At 39.6% G+C, this 16367-nt stretch overlaps 1 protein-coding gene across 1 annotated transcript in view; it reads right to left on the bottom strand.

Annotated features, from left to right (window-relative positions):
• Positions 1-14181: 14181 nt before the first annotated feature.
• Positions 14182-16367, bottom strand: part of igf2bp1 (insulin-like growth factor 2 mRNA binding protein 1) — a 56166-nt gene continuing 53980 nt past the window's right edge. The window contains exon 15 of the mRNA XM_053339124.1: positions 14182-14331. Within this exon, the coding sequence (XP_053195099.1) occupies positions 14182-14331 (150 nt within the window). The remainder of the gene's footprint in view (positions 14332-16367) is intronic.

Below are 16367 nucleotides of genomic sequence, written 5' to 3' on the forward strand. Positions count from 1 at the left end.
TGAAGAAAACTTGAACTCAATTTCATTTACCAGCATACATACCTTTCTTTTTCCTTTCTTACCCTAACAAGGCAGAAGGCTACTTTGTTCTGCAGGCAATGGGGAATTGCCTGTTTGTCATTTAGCAAATAAATTACTGCAAGTGTTAATTATGTAGCCTAATGTAAACCTACACAATACTAAATATCCAGCTTAAGTATACTGATAGATTCACATGCTGTACCAATGGCAAAACTCTACCGACATTATTGATTTGGCCTTGCATCGCTATAGCGTGGCAACTGAGGCTTAGGGGGCAAGCAATACACTCGACTCAATTCATTTATGTGTTACCTGGCTGGTGGGGCAGGGGAGGAGGTGTGTGTGGGCTGCAACTGTGCACTGCTGCTGCTGCAACGCGCCTCCGTTTGTGTCCGCTCCAAAAAAAGAACTTACAAAAGGGCACTTGCTTGGACCACAGGGCAAAGGGCAGGTGCTATAGCACCACCTAGTGTCTATCTGTGTATGCCACTGTGCTGCACAGCTCAGCTGTTACACTCAGAATCGGGTTTATACGATTGTTTGTAATAAAGCAGCTCTGATGAATGAACCCTGATCTCCGTCAGCACTGAAGACATTTATATTTTTAAGTAGCTGAAACTATTGTAGGTACCCCAGTGTCTGATTTCACCCTTGATATCATTAAATATCAATTCAAGATAGATCATCCAAGCTTTGGGAGAGAGAGAGAGAGAGAGATTTTTGTAAATAAGATGCTATTATTTGTTTCATTTGCGCTGTATTGCGGTAATCCAAAAGTAACTGAAAATAATCAAGTTACATTACTTTATTATTGTGGTTGGTGTAGCCTACATTTTATTTTTATTTTACATGAGGTAATTAGTAATTGCATCGCAATACATTTTTAAAGTAACCCTCACAACCCTGTAAATATTAACATAGTCTAGTCTCTAATATTGTAGAAATTATGATCCATCATGCGACCAATCACAACATGAGTGATGGAGAACAATATTTATTGATCATATATGGAAGCTTAATAATTTTTTTATTTATTAAAACTGAGATCATACATTATATGCAATAAATATTATAAGTGTTTGAGCCGCTCCAACAAACTGACAGCTGTTTTGTGGGCAGAGAGTCACTGTTCTAACAGAAGGACATGCAGAGGTTTTATTCAGAGAAGTTATTTAACCTTTTCAATGGTGGTGAAAGCGGTAACTTAGTCTAGACTAATATCCAATCAGGATTTTGACTCTAACATACAGTAGCTAATCATCCGCTAATTAATGTGTTTTCGTATGCTTTGATTGAAAGTGTCTGGCTCTGTAACAGAGAGAGAAACTCAGGGTTTATTGAAGAAAAACCCACTCTCTTTCTGGAACTGAAACCCTGAGTTTCTCTCATCTCAAGGTTATTATATATATATATATATATATTATATTAAATCCACTGGAATATCACCATGATTTCAACATGGAAAATGTTTCCATGAATAAAAAATTAAAAAGCCGTTGCTAGGTGCTGCAGGTTGCAAGGCGGGGCTTTGATTTTCGTCATATTATTCAAATTCCGATTTTTACGTCATGATCAGACAAATTATAACTGACAAGTACAGAGTACAATCGACAGGTTGCAGAGCTCACAGAGCGCTTAAAGCATCTGAGACAACATATCATTAATGATAAACATAGATAAAGCAGGAAGCTCACACATGGAGAATATGGAGATCACATTTGACAGTTTCTATCCACTCATCCAAACCTTTTTTAAAGAAATGACCGAGGTACAGTGGATTTTGCTGACATCCGGTTCTCCTGATAATGCCACCAAACTCTTGTTGGCTGTGCTGCTGTTGGATCTCAAACAAGCAGCCACAAACACCCTTTTGAAGAACACAACTGTGGTAATTTTTGAGGAACAACTTCAGTCCAAACTGGGTGATATGCTGGCTCAAAGTTTGGTAAAGGTGATGGGAGTGAAGGACCTAGATAGTCAGCTTCAAACGCCTGACAAGCCTGCTAGCTAAAGAAGTCATTGACAGCACCAGCTTTCCCCTCATTACCGCTAGGATCGGCAAGCTTGTATTTGATCAGCGCCTCATCCACATCCACAGACTGAATGACATGATTCATCATGCCACTGAAATAATGGAGACATGTACCAGCAAGACATGGTGCACACCCTGAGGACACCGGGAGAGAGTGAGCCAGACCACCCTCCCGTGCCCGACCCTGCATGTGCTGCAGGATCTGGAAGGAATTGATGACAGCTGTCAGTCACTGGTCAAAACTGAGGAGACACCACAGGACCAGGTCACCTCAGTGAAAGAGGCTGAGCGCTTCACATCAGCTACAGCGCTGGCCTCAAAATGTGAGGATGTACGATTCCAAACTTCACAAGGAGATGCAGGGCAGGTTGAGAGGAACAACACATTGATTAAAATCCTCCTGAACATTATCTTTCGAGTTGTCAACAAGGCCAAGGTGACCCGGACCCTGAGACATTCAGAGGTCATCATCCAGCATCTCTTCAAGTGGATATGGGCTGATATCGAGGAAGCAAAATTCAAAATAACCCCAGCATTTCTTAAAGAGCTTGATAAGGCTGTGTTCAAAGACTTCATCTGGTACTGCCTTCATCTTGAAGTCAAAAATTGCTCTGGTGTTTACTTTTTTCCTTCAAGACGAACACAGTAAAGGGCTTCAGTCTGGCCTCCATGAGAGGGCAGGACTTGAGGTCTCAGGGTAATCTCAAGGGTCAACAGTGGTTCTGGATCTGAGGGCCTCTCCTTCAGATGTACTGTAGAACTAGTGTTGGGGTTATTTAGGGGGGTGGGGTGGGGTGGGTAGCCTTCATCTTGAAGTCAAAAATTTACTTTTTTCCTTCAAGATGAACGCAGTAAAAAGCTTCAGTCCGGCCTCTATGAGGGGCAGGACTTGAGCTGTTAGGGTTACCTCAGTGGTCAACAGTGTTTCCTAATGGCTAGAAGTTGAGGGTTCTAATCCTATCCTGATCCTTTCTGAGTCTGTGGCCCAATCCCAAACCAATCCCTATCATTCCAAATCAAATAACGGTCACAGATGTTGAGGGTACTTCTAATTAAGGGGGTGGGCAGTTAAAAAAGTTGATCCCTTGGAAAATGAATGAATGAATGAATGAATGGTTAGCCAAGCAAAGGGGGAGTGGCTAGGGTGAGGGTATAGGGGCAGGTTTGGCATTGGGCCTGTGTGTTGTCCACTGAGGTAGCGTGGGTTTTCTCTGGGTACTCTAGTTTCCTCCCACAAAAACAATTCATTGATTTGGACACTCTAAATTTCTCAACAGTGTATTGGTTTCAATAAAAGTCTTTAAATTTTAAAATCTGCTTTGATCAATCAATCTTTTTTTAATCATTTGCAATGAACGCTCTCTGTGTAACCTCTGTTTCACTCAGGCCAAACTAATAGGTTGTATAGGCAAGTCAGAGTTATCTGTGCACGCCACTGGTGGTAAATATGTGATAAGTGCTGATTAGAACCACATGAATCAGACATAGTTATGGTGAATATATACACGTTTTATGTGCTACTGCATCATCTGGTGGACTAAAGGAATAACAATATTAAACATTAGTGTCAACCATGGCCTCCTGCTTTGTGTGGCAAAGTTTCCATTTTGGTTCTGGAGCAAAGAATGTTGCACTTTGCTTAGAAACAATATCAAGAATCATTCCTTGTTGTAATTAGTTTTAGTTTGGCATCAAGTGTGGCTGCACCGGAGTAGGTATTCTAAGCTTCTTACAACAATTTGTCTCTATCCTGACCCATTTAGTAACCATTATCAGCAGCTGATGGACTATCTAGATGCATCAGTGTCCCACAGTGGATAACCTGAGTCCTAGACAAATCCAGCTTTTGGATGACCTATAGTGACTCTTCCAGTTACTCAAGAACCTTAAACCTAGGTTTTGAGTAAAGGGTCTATTGCCCTGCATATTTAGGAATTGTCAATTACAAATACAATACAACTGATGTTATCACATTGTTGATGTTTTTATATTAGTTTAGTTTCCTGGTAATGCAGTAATAAATGAATCCACTGTGTGATACTGCTGATACTGTTCAGGGATGTTTTTAGGCACAACAAGCCACGGTTACCTAGGACACCATCAGCTGGAGGGGTGCTAAAGCAAAGGAAATGTTTACTGGTTGTAAGACTGGATTGGAACATGCTTTTGATCATGTATATGTGTCCATGTGTATCTGTCAACATCTTATCTCAACATGTGACATCAGCCTAATTTTGTGCACATTTATGGCTCAAGGACCTCTCATGGTCAGTTTTTGAAATACCTGTTTTATACCACCATTGACTGCTGACTCACCATTCTTCTTAACCAGACCACAAGTGATAAACATCTGCTTCAATTTGGAATCTTGTTTCTGCTAGGAACAACCACATTAGATCAATCAGTGCCAAATTTCAGTACCTTGAGAGCAGACTATGTTATGAATTTAATTAAACATTGATAAGTTTCATTATGAACTGATTGTAAAGCTTAGACTTTCATCTATTCAGCAGTTTCACTGTTTTACAATATGCATTGCAACATAACAAAAGGCATTTCTGGCTATTTGCTTGGCTGAAACAAGGCTTACCTGGTCTGTTGGAGGGCACATTCTGGCATTTGTTATTGCTCAAAAACTGACATAGAAAAATTTGGTGTCATCTTAAACCGGAGCATCTGTAGATCAGTTCCAAACCTGACATGTTATAATCCACTGAAGTCAGGAGCAATACGAGATGAAGAAATCCACATTTCTGTGGTCTTTGCCGACATCTTGACTGCACACACCTGGGAGAGATCTGCATTCTACTGAGTGCACTCTTGTAGTTATCAGATTTTTAAAAGTTTAATGTCCCAAATGTGAAATTAATCTGAAGGCCACACTGCAATAGACACCTGATTTGGGAGGAGTCTGCAGGCTAACTCTACACCAATGGGTTTTTTTCTGGGGCAGCTTTTGGTTGGATAGAAAAGACCCACAGAGATGTTAAATCTATGGAAAGATGTTCTGGGGTAAATTGAAAGAGGCTTATTTTGATTAGTCAAGACGAGTGGGGAGATTGTGTCCATTGGGAAAAGGGAGACATCAGTAAATCTCACTCTGATCTTAGCAGTGAGATTGAATCGTGTAGGAAATTCTTAGTTTACTTGTGTTTGGATGGAATTCAGCAATAGTTTTTTCATATAACAGAGGCGCCATTGCTCAAAAATTGCTGGGCTGTTGTAGACTGAACTGCAGAATATGTGACTTTTTTTTAATGGGACTAATTAGTTTCATCTTCCTTCAAGCTCACGGGTTTTTCTTTATTTGGATATTTGAGCATCACTGTTGTACTGTACTGCGTTTCTCTGAACTCACCTTCAGTCTGTTTAAGGGTTATATGTATGACTAGAAGTCATAGTGTCTAGTTTTGAGCCAATCACTGTCTGTTATGTAACTTATACAAGGGTGATGAAGAATATTTGCATATTCATAAAGTCTGGATTTTTGAAGGGGAAGGAGTAGATGAGATTTTAAGATTTTTTATTGAGTTAACTGAACTTTTTTATAGAAAACCTCATACACACTTATTCAAAGGTTTTTTTGTATGTCTTAAAACATTTAAAAATGTTGTGCTTGTGTTTTGTAAGTGAAATGTTTTATCAGGTTTTACACATTGTTTTTGTCAATGTGATGTGAAATTTAAAGATGCCTTACATTTCACTTAAATTGAGAACAATGTATGTAAACTCATAATAATGAACTTTAATGTAAGTGGACAGGAAATAGTTCGGTTTTGTTTGTCTCCAAATTAACTAACAGGTCTAAAAATTAACAAAAACTACATTTTTTTTTTTTTTTAGTTGTTGAAGGGTAAAGACACAAATTAAATATGATGGTTTTAAACTTCATATAAACCACACACAAAGAGCACAAGGAGGCGAGAGGATCCGTTTTCTCATCTTTTAATAACACATTCATATCTATGCTCTGTTTTGTTTACAAGGAGTTTAAAACAAGTGTTGATGAGGACTAAAGGAATCAGGCAGGCAGAGGGTGAAAGTCCATATACTGTAAAGACCAAAGGCGCCATCTGGTGGAAGGAGGGAGACTTTACCCTTCTAATGCTGCATCTGTACAAGCTTGGACTCGAGCAAAGAGCCTCGTCACGGCTGACAGTCAATTTCATTTTCAGTTTAGAGGCTGAGCCCAGATCGGATTATAGTCTAGTTGAATCCAGCTCAGGGCAGCATGAGAAGGGCCCACGTACAGAAATGATTCAGGGTCCCCCTCCTTCTACCTGCAGCTACACAGTCAGCTAAAACAACAGGTCCTTTTGCTTTTTCAAATGACTCATTAGAAGTGAAAATAGATCATCGGTCAGTGTAGAAGGTCCTCGCAGGGCGCTCTAACTCATGTAGGCTTTTCACAGAGAGAAAGAAAATGCTAAATGCACCCAAACACAAGAGATACAATCTGCTGTCATAAAAAAAAGAAGAGAAAAAAATTAGAAGTCAACCAAAAATAAACAGGAAAAAAGATTTGAAGTTAAAAAAAAAAGTGTAAGTTTAATGAAATGAATGAAAGAAATGCAAATTGGATAAAGAAATCTCATTTATGTTGGGTTTTTTTTAAAGAAGAAATTAAAAACAGGCAGTAAGTTTTTGTCTCCCCCTTTCAGTTAATTATTCCATTTCATAATCCTTACAAAAACAACTAAGAATGGAGAAAGAAAACAAAATCATCTTTGGAAGAAGTAAAAGTTTTTTTCCTTTAATAGACTATCCACTACAGTATATGGAGATGCCGCTACCCAGTTATTCATTTACCTATATTTCTTTCAAGCAACTTTTTTTTTTTTTTTAGTTATTTTTGTGTCCTTTTTCAAAAAAAATTTACCATTTACCTATTTTTTTTTCCTAAGAGGTAGATCAACAAAACAATTACATGGTTACAGGAGTCGTGCCCCTTGATTCAGGAGGTGAAATCACAGGGAGGGGAAGTGGAGCAGCGGGGCGGAGCTAAAGGAGGATTGTGGGTCATTTTTAGCGGTCTGAGGCAGGTGAATGAAAAACTTGCGGTGTTCAGTTAAGATTCAAAGCGGCATTGATTTCTTTCTTTTTTTTTAAAATAAAAAAACAAAACGTGAGGTTACTGACTGGAATTGACATTGAACAGTGGAATAGAAACTGTTCCCAGAGCAGTAGATGCAAGTGAACACCTCTTTATGATTGGGCCACACCTGGACCAATCAGGTGAATATTCTGCCCGACGCGTGAGGGAAATCCTCGTCCCAGCTGCCCTCACTCCACGCCACCCTGCACCACAATGTGTCCATATTGGGGTTTTTTGTCTTTTTTTGTCATTTTTTTTATTTATTTACTCATTTATTTTTACAGTCCCATCTCTAAGCTGGAGAGGTAAAATTTTTCAAAAACCGAAAAATAAATTAAAGTCGAAGAGTGGAAAAAAAAATATGTTGTGACTATAACATAGACTGTCTGTCCTTTCTGTCTGTCTGACTATTTGCTCTTGTCTGTTTTGTAATAAAAAGAAAATAAAAAACAATCTTCTAGCTGAGTTTGCGTCTGTTTTGAGGTAGCGTTCCTAGTTATGTGTCAAGAGGTTTGTTTGTTACGTCTCCGTAGGGTGTCCCTCTGCCGGGTCTCCGTTTTGCTTCAAAATGACTGGAGCCCGTTTTTGCTGAGGTACATGGTGGGGTAGGGGGGATGGGGGTACACGATATGGAGGAGCTTGCATCGTTTTATGGCAAACTGTCCTCGCAAGAGCTTGGAGTCTGTCTATCTGTTTTCTTTTGTTTTTTTATACAGCTGTCAGGGCTGAGCTTCGTGCTATAAGGCCTGTGACGCCACAAACAAGAAGCCAGGCAAGTTAGTTTACCCTGAAATTTGAATTTCCAAGCTTATTTATGTAGTTTTGAGTGAAACTGCCTTCTGACTAAGAGCAGTTCTTGCCAGAAATCTACAAAAGGACAATAACAGTGAGTTTCAAAGCCCATGTATGTACTTCATATTGGTGCTGACCATTTTCTAAAGCATGCGGTAGTGTTTTAGATGTGCCTTTCAATGACTTTACATGCTTCTCACTACAGAGAATTCTCCAGAGCATTTTAGCATCTTTCAGTTTATTGTTTTGGTACTTAAATTAACCACCTGCAACTTTGCTATGTTACTCAGTGTCAGCCAGCGCTCTCATAACATCATTTTTGGCCACAGCAGACAGTTATTTTCAGCAAAAAGAAGCTCTAAAAGCCCCACTGTCCAACAGACAAACAAAAGATAAACAAAAGTTAGAAATTAGCTGGTGAACGCTGCCTTCATGTGGCCAAAAATTGCCATTGCAGGTGTTTAAAGTTAAGTAATCCACCACAGTGAACATCATGTCTGCTTTTGTCCTTGTTGAGTTATAACAGACAGGTCTTCACTGCAGTACCAGGAAACAAATCTTTTCGATGACAAAAAAGCAGTTATGATGTTCACTGGGATGCTGGATCGAGCAGCCCCCAGGAGCAGCAGTGTTTTTATGAGAGGGTCCCCATTTTGTGTGAATCTTGTGCAAGTGCAAAACCACCTGGGTGATGTAATTAACATTTATGCTAATTGACACTATGCCACAGATTGATTGATAGATGGTGGCACAATGCAGGGAACAAGAGGATCGTGAGCTAGCAAGTGTTGATGTAAACAAAGCAGGTTTCAAATGTTTCCGAAAGAAAAACCAGCTCTTATGAGGATTGAAATCCATTTGAGATGTTTGTTAGATCTTTAGAAGAGTAACACTGAATTTAAACAGAGCTTTGAATGTTTAGCAGAAAACTCCACCTTTAGATTATTTGCATTGTCAAGACACAATATCAGCTAAGGTGGATCCTCGAGGGTTTGTTTTACGTCTTGTTGATTTGCGTACCTACAAATACTCTTTCACAGATCAAAATGTGGTATGTATGTTTTAGAAAATGGCCATCAGTAATATGAAGTAGTGATTTATAGTAAATGGGATAAAACATGACAAGAACACTGGTATGGCCCTTTAAACAGTCTTGGAATAAGCTCTATCCAACAAAATCATCCAAGTTTGATAATTAAATTTTCTATCATGTGGAATCTCTGTCCACTATCTGATAAAACTCTTCAATAACTTGCACTTTTAGGCCCAGAGTCAAACAGAAGTGATCCAGATCCGATTTCCTTCCTGTTCAAACAGAGAGGGAAATCAAATGAAATGTGATTCATGTGATTTCACATGCTTTCGCATGTGAGCTGTTCTTACTGCCACAGAGCAGGTGCTAAAAGGTAGCACAGTGTGTGTGTGTGTCTCGGCGCTCTGTCTTTGTGGGGGGTTTTGTGTGTGCGGAGACACAACAAGCCTAAAGTGTACTGTCGCTACTGTCTCTACTGTACATAGAAAAAACAAGATGAGAGAGTTCAGCTCCAAGAATGAGATATCACCAATTTGAAAGGAGTAACCTTCACTTTCTGAAATGCTACTGAAGTTATCTTAAGACCCTTTTCTGTAAGTTCAGTATTACAGGTTATCTGCTCAAAATGGCTCTACTGCATTTTGGACTGAGACCCTTCCTGTGTGTTTGGCACAGTTACTGTCATGCACTGAGCTACATGTTAGTAGTTCATCGTGTTTAGTAGCTGTTTTGTTAATAGATTTGTGCATTCGAAAAAAAAAGAAAGAAAAAAAAACATGATCAAATTCAACTATTTTTCATTTTCCAAAAAAAAAGAGTCAGAACATTGATAGTAAAAAAAAAAAAAAAAAGAAAAAAAAAAGGTGGTTAAAGTAAAGAGATCAATAAAGGTCTTGAACAGATGTAAGCAAAACGAACACGATGGAGACCAGCGCAAGAGAGGGCGAGGGACCCTGACGTTCCCGCCCGCTCCAAAAATGAAATGATTCTTCTTTTTTTTCTTTTTTTAGTTTTAAATAAAAAAAAGGAAATAAAAACACTCTTCTTCTTGGAGTAGAGAAGGCAAAAGTAAAATGAGGAGTGTTTTTTATGGAAGGACGGAGAGGCCTGGCAAGAATAAGAAAGGAGATGGTGGAGGGGGGGTTTATTTGCGTCACACCTCCTGTCCTTCCTCCTTTCCACCCTTCCTTCCTTCTATCCATCCTTCCTTTCCTTTCCTCCTCTTCCCTTTCACTTCTCCACATTTTGTTTTTGTTTGTTTTCCTTTAAAAAGATCTGCGTCGAGTTTTCGGGTGTTACAGGAGGTTCTCAGTCGTTTTCGATAGTTTGACGTTGTCGACATATTTAATCAATTAGTGCAACAGAACGTCCCCAGATGTCACGTCCAAATAAAGCTTGCTGTATCGTCAAAACTAAATTAAAAAATTAAAAAAATAAAATAAAAGATAAATCCTAACCAATCCAAATGGCTGCAGGCTGAATAATGAATCCTGAATAGTGTGTCTTGGTGGTTGTGAACAGAGCTCTATGGTTTTGAAAGAGGTGAAAACTTAACCCGGGACGACTTTGCGTCCAGCTGTGAAGTTCCCACCTCTGGATAAAAATGGAAGCATAAACACGGTAGAATAGACTTTTCCCTGTTTTGATGGTGAGCTGGTGGGGGGAGCCGATGAAGATAGGCGGTGTCACCAAGCGCAGGCAAGACGTTAAAAAGACTGAATAATCTGGCAGTGTCCCTTGGTGACTTGGCTTGGCGCAATCTTTACTCTCTTTCTCTACGGCTTTTTCCCATTTTGATTTTTTAAGCTTTTTTTCTCCAAAAATACAAAAAAGTATCATGATCACCTTTTTAATATCTTATGTACAGGTTTGAATCTATTACTCAGCAGTGTTGATGGTGTTTGTTGTTTTTTTTTTAAAACTCTCTTGCTCTTTTTTCATTTCTCTTGCTCCCATTTTTTTCGAAAGATTCTCAGATTTCTCCCTCCTGGGTCGCAGACGGAGGGCCATAGGTTCTCGTCCTACTTTTTTCTGCTTTTTTTTTCTCCAAAGTTTCACCCAACCACACCCCCTGACAAAAATGAACATTTAAAACCAGCACGCACACACACACACACACACACACACACACATCTGCAATCGCTTTCACAAACTCTCTCCAAGCGTACATGTAGCCAACAGGGAGCATCTGAGGTGTCGTGGTCAGTGCACAGGTAATAAATATTCACATTCAGAGAAGTCAGAGCTAGTTCAGGTGTGTGTTAGTGTATATGTGAGTGTGTGTTAGTGTATGTGTGTGTGTGTATGTTTGTGTGTGTGTGTGTGTGTGGGGGGGGGGGGGGGGTAGAATGCCCTTTCAGTCTCCATCATGCACAGTTACACTGTAGATGGACCACTAACGCTGCTGCATTCAACACAACTCTGATCTGATTCTCGACCTCCAGGTGACAAAGATCGAGGAGGAACAGGGTGAACATGGCTTTAAAACAAAAAAAAAAACACATTCACATGTCCTCTGTGTGGGTGACAAACATCACCTCTTGTAAGTTATTTTGAACACTTAAGCCCTCTTGTAATGTTTGGCGCTTTCATGATGATGTCATCAAAATAAGGCAGGAGAGGAGGGTCCCTTCAGAGCACACGGCAGACCAGCAGCCACGATAAATTGGGGGGAGGGGAGTCGCGCTGACATAATGCGACCTCAGCAGGAGGTTTTTGCTCCTCTGAAACAGCCAATCATGTGTTAGTAAGGTACCGCCCTTTTCTGATGACGCGGCATGTTTCGCTCACCGTGTGCACCTTTAAAGGACCCCCTCTCAAGTTAACACCACTCCCCATTGGCCAATATTCTGTTTCAGACAACGGCTCCAATCACACTTCAGGAAGACGGAGAGCATGTTCCCTCACCTTAAAAAAAAAAAAAAAAAAAAAAAAATGGCACTCGACCTGTTTCCTCTCTAGACCAGCATTTTAACTCTCTGCTGAAAACAAAACAAAATAAAAAGAAAAAACAGCCTCCACGTCATCCTGAGCTCATTCGACCATCATCACACCCAAAAAACAGAAAAAAATAACCAAAGCAACAAGACAATACCTAAAAAAAAATACTTTTTTTTCCTTAAAAAAATAAAAAATATTCAGGACTATCAGCTCTTCTTTTCTTTTTTTTCTTCTTATATAAAACACCAGCAAGCAAAGAAAAGTTAGGAATACTGAGGTAACTTTACCCTGAGGTAGGTTTTTTCTTTTTCATTTCTTCTCTAATCTGTTCTAATCTTGGCGAGAGCGTCCAGGCGTAGACCCCGCCCCTCATTATCATACGCGGGCAGGGTCTGGAGGCTCCGCCCACAGGCCTTCAGCAGATCGGGAGAGAGAACAAGGAAAGCTGCTTCCCTTCTGTCTGATTTTACCTTTTCTGAACTCAAGGCAAGGAGCTTTTGGAAGACTTTGCCTTTGTTTGTTTTGGTTCCAGCGCTTGGTTAAAGCCAGACTCATTGAATAACTTTAAGCATTAGAAGCCATCATGACTTCAATGCAGGGATGGTTTTTTGAAGTCCCTCAGCTCTTCTGAGGTTAAAAAAAAAAAGCCATCTTGGTGTGAGACTGGCTTTGACTCTCAGGCGCTGGAAGAAGGCAATGAGCAGAAAGTCTCAGACACACCTTGTCTGTCTGTCATTGCAGGACTTATTCACACAGGTGTCGCAAAATCTCACACCTGACTTGCTGCCTTCAATACATTCACCCGAGGGGCCGGGCTAACTCACATATCATATATATATAATATATATAAAATATGCCATTTAAGGTGCGGGCCGCTAACCAGCGAGCATAGCTGCTGGCTTGTTTTGTAGTTTTTTAAAAGTTGATGTTTTACTTTTTTTTGTTTAATCTACTGGTTTCACATGTTTGAGCTAAGCCTCTGCAATAGAACTGCAGGACCAGCTGCGACCTCCGCTCCCTTTACTGTCTCTTGCTGCGCCTTCCGCCACACGGTTAACACGTGGAAGGAGGAGGGGGGGTGCATCCGTTTATCCCCCCTGCCCTTGGCCTCGTTGTAGGCTACATTATGCTACATATCATAGACTAGGGACTGGGGAAATATACAGAAGACCCCCCCTTTTTTTCTTAAAAAAAAAAAAAAAAAAAAAAAAAAAAGGCAAGGCGGCCAGACGCAGCATTTCTTAACATTTACATGAAGATTATATATTTACAACCTCATATTTTCTTCTTTTTTTCTTCTTTTTTTTTTCTTCCAATCTCTCCGCTATTCGGAGAGGTCTTCAAAGAGCAGTGTTAACATCTGCGGCCCCTCTTCTAGACTCTCATTGGCTTAAAGATGGGGGGGGGGGGTTAAGGGTAGTGAGTGAGTGTTCACCTTACCCGCCCCCACTCCCTCATGTGCCTCTGCAGCAGTTTCCCTGCTCCCTCTCCCGGCTCCGCCTCACTGCATACTATCAATAATAGCTCTGAATAAAACATTTCTATACATATATCTCTATGTTTAAAAAAACCACCCTTAAAATATAGGACTGACTGCAGATGGTTGGAGAGGTCTGTAAGGGTGGCGGGCAACTGAGGGACAAACAGGCCCCCCTGCTAGTGTGTCTCAGATGTCTCCAGCCAAGCATCTCTCCTCCCCCCCCCCCCACTCTGCAACAGATGTGAACAGATGTGGACGGGTGTAAACAACAGCAGTAAGGCTCCATCCTTACATTTAGAGTTATGTCGGCTCCTGTTGTTTAAACCCGTCCAGTCTAGCAGCGAATGAGGAGGTGGCTGCAGCCCCTCTAAGGCACACTAGGAGGACACCGCCCCTTCCCTCTCTCCATCCCTCCTTTCCTTCATCCCTCCATCCTCACTCAGTCTCTCTTCTGGCCTGGCATCTGGTCTCTGTTCTCATGTCTCTTTTTTTATCTTTATCCTCTTTTTTCATTATTATTATTATTCATTTCAACTTTTGATTTTTGATTCATCTTCTCTTTCTCTTTAAAAAAACGCCAATCTATCTCTCCGGCTATCGGGCGTACTCCCTCCCTCTTTAATATCTCTCCCTGTCTATCGCTGGGTCCGTGTGTCGCTCTCCTGTATCCGTCCGTCCGTCCGTCTCGTCTATCCGTCCGTGCATGTGTCTGTCTGTCTGTCCGTCAGGCTAGGGGGTGGGGGGCGCACCCCCACAGTGTGTGAGTATGGTGCGGGGGGTGGGGGCCCTCACTTCCTGCGTGGTGTGTGTTCCTGACTCAGTCCCTGTGTAGGGCTGCCCATCTCTGTGAAGCCCTGGGGTTGAGGGCCGGAGCCCATCCCGCCTTTCTGTGGCTGTTTGACCTGGGTCAGGATGTCCCGGATCTTCCTCTGAGCCAGCTGGAGGAAACAGAGAGGAGAGGCATGAAATGAAAGCTGCATGAGGAAATATAGCTGCTGCCTATGCTGACACCAAAAGATAGACAGATAAAGTTAGTGAGTGTTTAGAGAGTAAAGAGAGACATTTCTCTGAGACGATGGTTATACAGACATATTTGAATTTTTTCTACTTTATTTTATGTATTAATTTAATTAATTAAATGTAATTTTTTGTTTTCATTGTACTTTAATTTTCTATGTTTTAATTTTAATTTTATGTCTTTATTTTATCACTTATTTTCTCTTGTGTTTATTGGTCTCAATTTTTTTTTAAATTTGTAATTCTTTTCGTTATTTTTCTTCCTTTTCTTTATGTTATCACTTGTTCTGTCTTATTATCAGCTTGTCAATCAACTGTGAAGCACTTTGAACTACATGAACCTGTATGAAAGCTGCTGTAGAAATAAAGTTTGACTGATTGATATGTCAATGTGGGTTTACAGTTTGTTCTACTGCCCCCAAGTGGCCAAAAATATTAACATGTGTTTCAGTTAGAGAAATTCACAAGCTTGAGTAGACTACAGTGCAGCTGAAGAAAGTGTAGGTGTGTCCTCACTTAAATTTACATTATAATTTTCTTCTAATGAGCAACAAATGTCCCAATAAGGCAATTTAACTATAAAAGGCCAAATACATGTAATGTTCTCTGAGCTCTCTGTTTTTTCTGACTATATGCCAGATAAATTAAATTAAATTCGTCTAATTACAGCCTGCGTTGTCTAATTAATCTATGATAGCCTCATGTTGGCAGCATTAAATGCGGTATCTAATTACAGCATAATTTGGCAATAAGGGTAGATTAGCATCTAACTATAGCATGTTTTTGATCTGATATGGCATTTATTTGATTTCTAATTAGATCTTGTAAAACAGTGTGAAACAGTGTACGAGGAACTCCTATTTGGTTTCTAATTAGTGTATAATTAGGTATAATAGTGTATAAGAAGGCCTGTAAGTTTCGGGGTCTTATGTGTGGTTTATAATTACAGCATAATTTAGGCGTATGGTGTTAGGGTATAACTGTGCTTGTTAACTGTTTAATAATGAATACATTTCTAGTTTTGTCTAATTGAATACAAAGTACGGCTTATCTTTTATAGAGTTGTATTTGCTATGTTACAGCAACAACAAGCAGCTGAAGTGTTAAATGTCACTGATGGACTGTAAATGTTAGCCAGTAACAACTTGCATATACAACTAAATCAAGGCATTCTCAAGCCACTTAACAAATCAACACATTTCATGTAAATAAATAGTATACATTCATCATTATATGCATACAAGATGAGGACTTGTGACCTCAAGTAAATGAGGATATGGTAGCAATTCAGTGTATTTGACAGTTATATTGAAGTCATATGTTTATTACTAAAATTCAGTCACTCAAATTGAGGATTCTGAACTGGAAATAGTGTTGCAGTTGTAACTTACAATACAATATGAACTGATGAGATAAAACGATACGACACGATAAGACGATACAATAAAATAAGCTCAAATGTTATATTATACGATAAGACGATACAATATAATACAGTAAGATAAGATGATATGATAAAATAAGACAATAAGATAAGATGATATACAATACAATAAGATAAGATGATATACAATACAATAAGATAAGATATACAATACAATAAGATAAGATGATATACAATACAATAAGATAAGATGATACGATGCAATACGATGCGATGAGATATTCCTTCATTAGTCCTAAAGTGGTGAAACTTTACAGGATTGCAGCAGCAAATGGATAATAAAAATAGAAAGAGCATCAACAAGAAGGTTAAGGATAAAGAACAATAAATAATATGTCAGTAATATTGATGTTGACCGTTGACCTGAAAGTAATAGATGTAGTAGTATACCTGCAATACTGATATTACACAGTAGTGTATATTTAAAAAGTGCAGTTTGTCAATTGCAGTGTATATTTTATGGTCTTTTGTTGATGACATCATTTGTAGCACTTTAGTGACATGACATTAAGT

Source organism: Scomber japonicus, chromosome 18 (genome assembly GCF_027409825.1).
Source record: "Scomber japonicus isolate fScoJap1 chromosome 18, fScoJap1.pri, whole genome shotgun sequence".
NCBI classification, from domain to species: domain Eukaryota; kingdom Metazoa; phylum Chordata; class Actinopteri; order Scombriformes; family Scombridae; genus Scomber; species Scomber japonicus.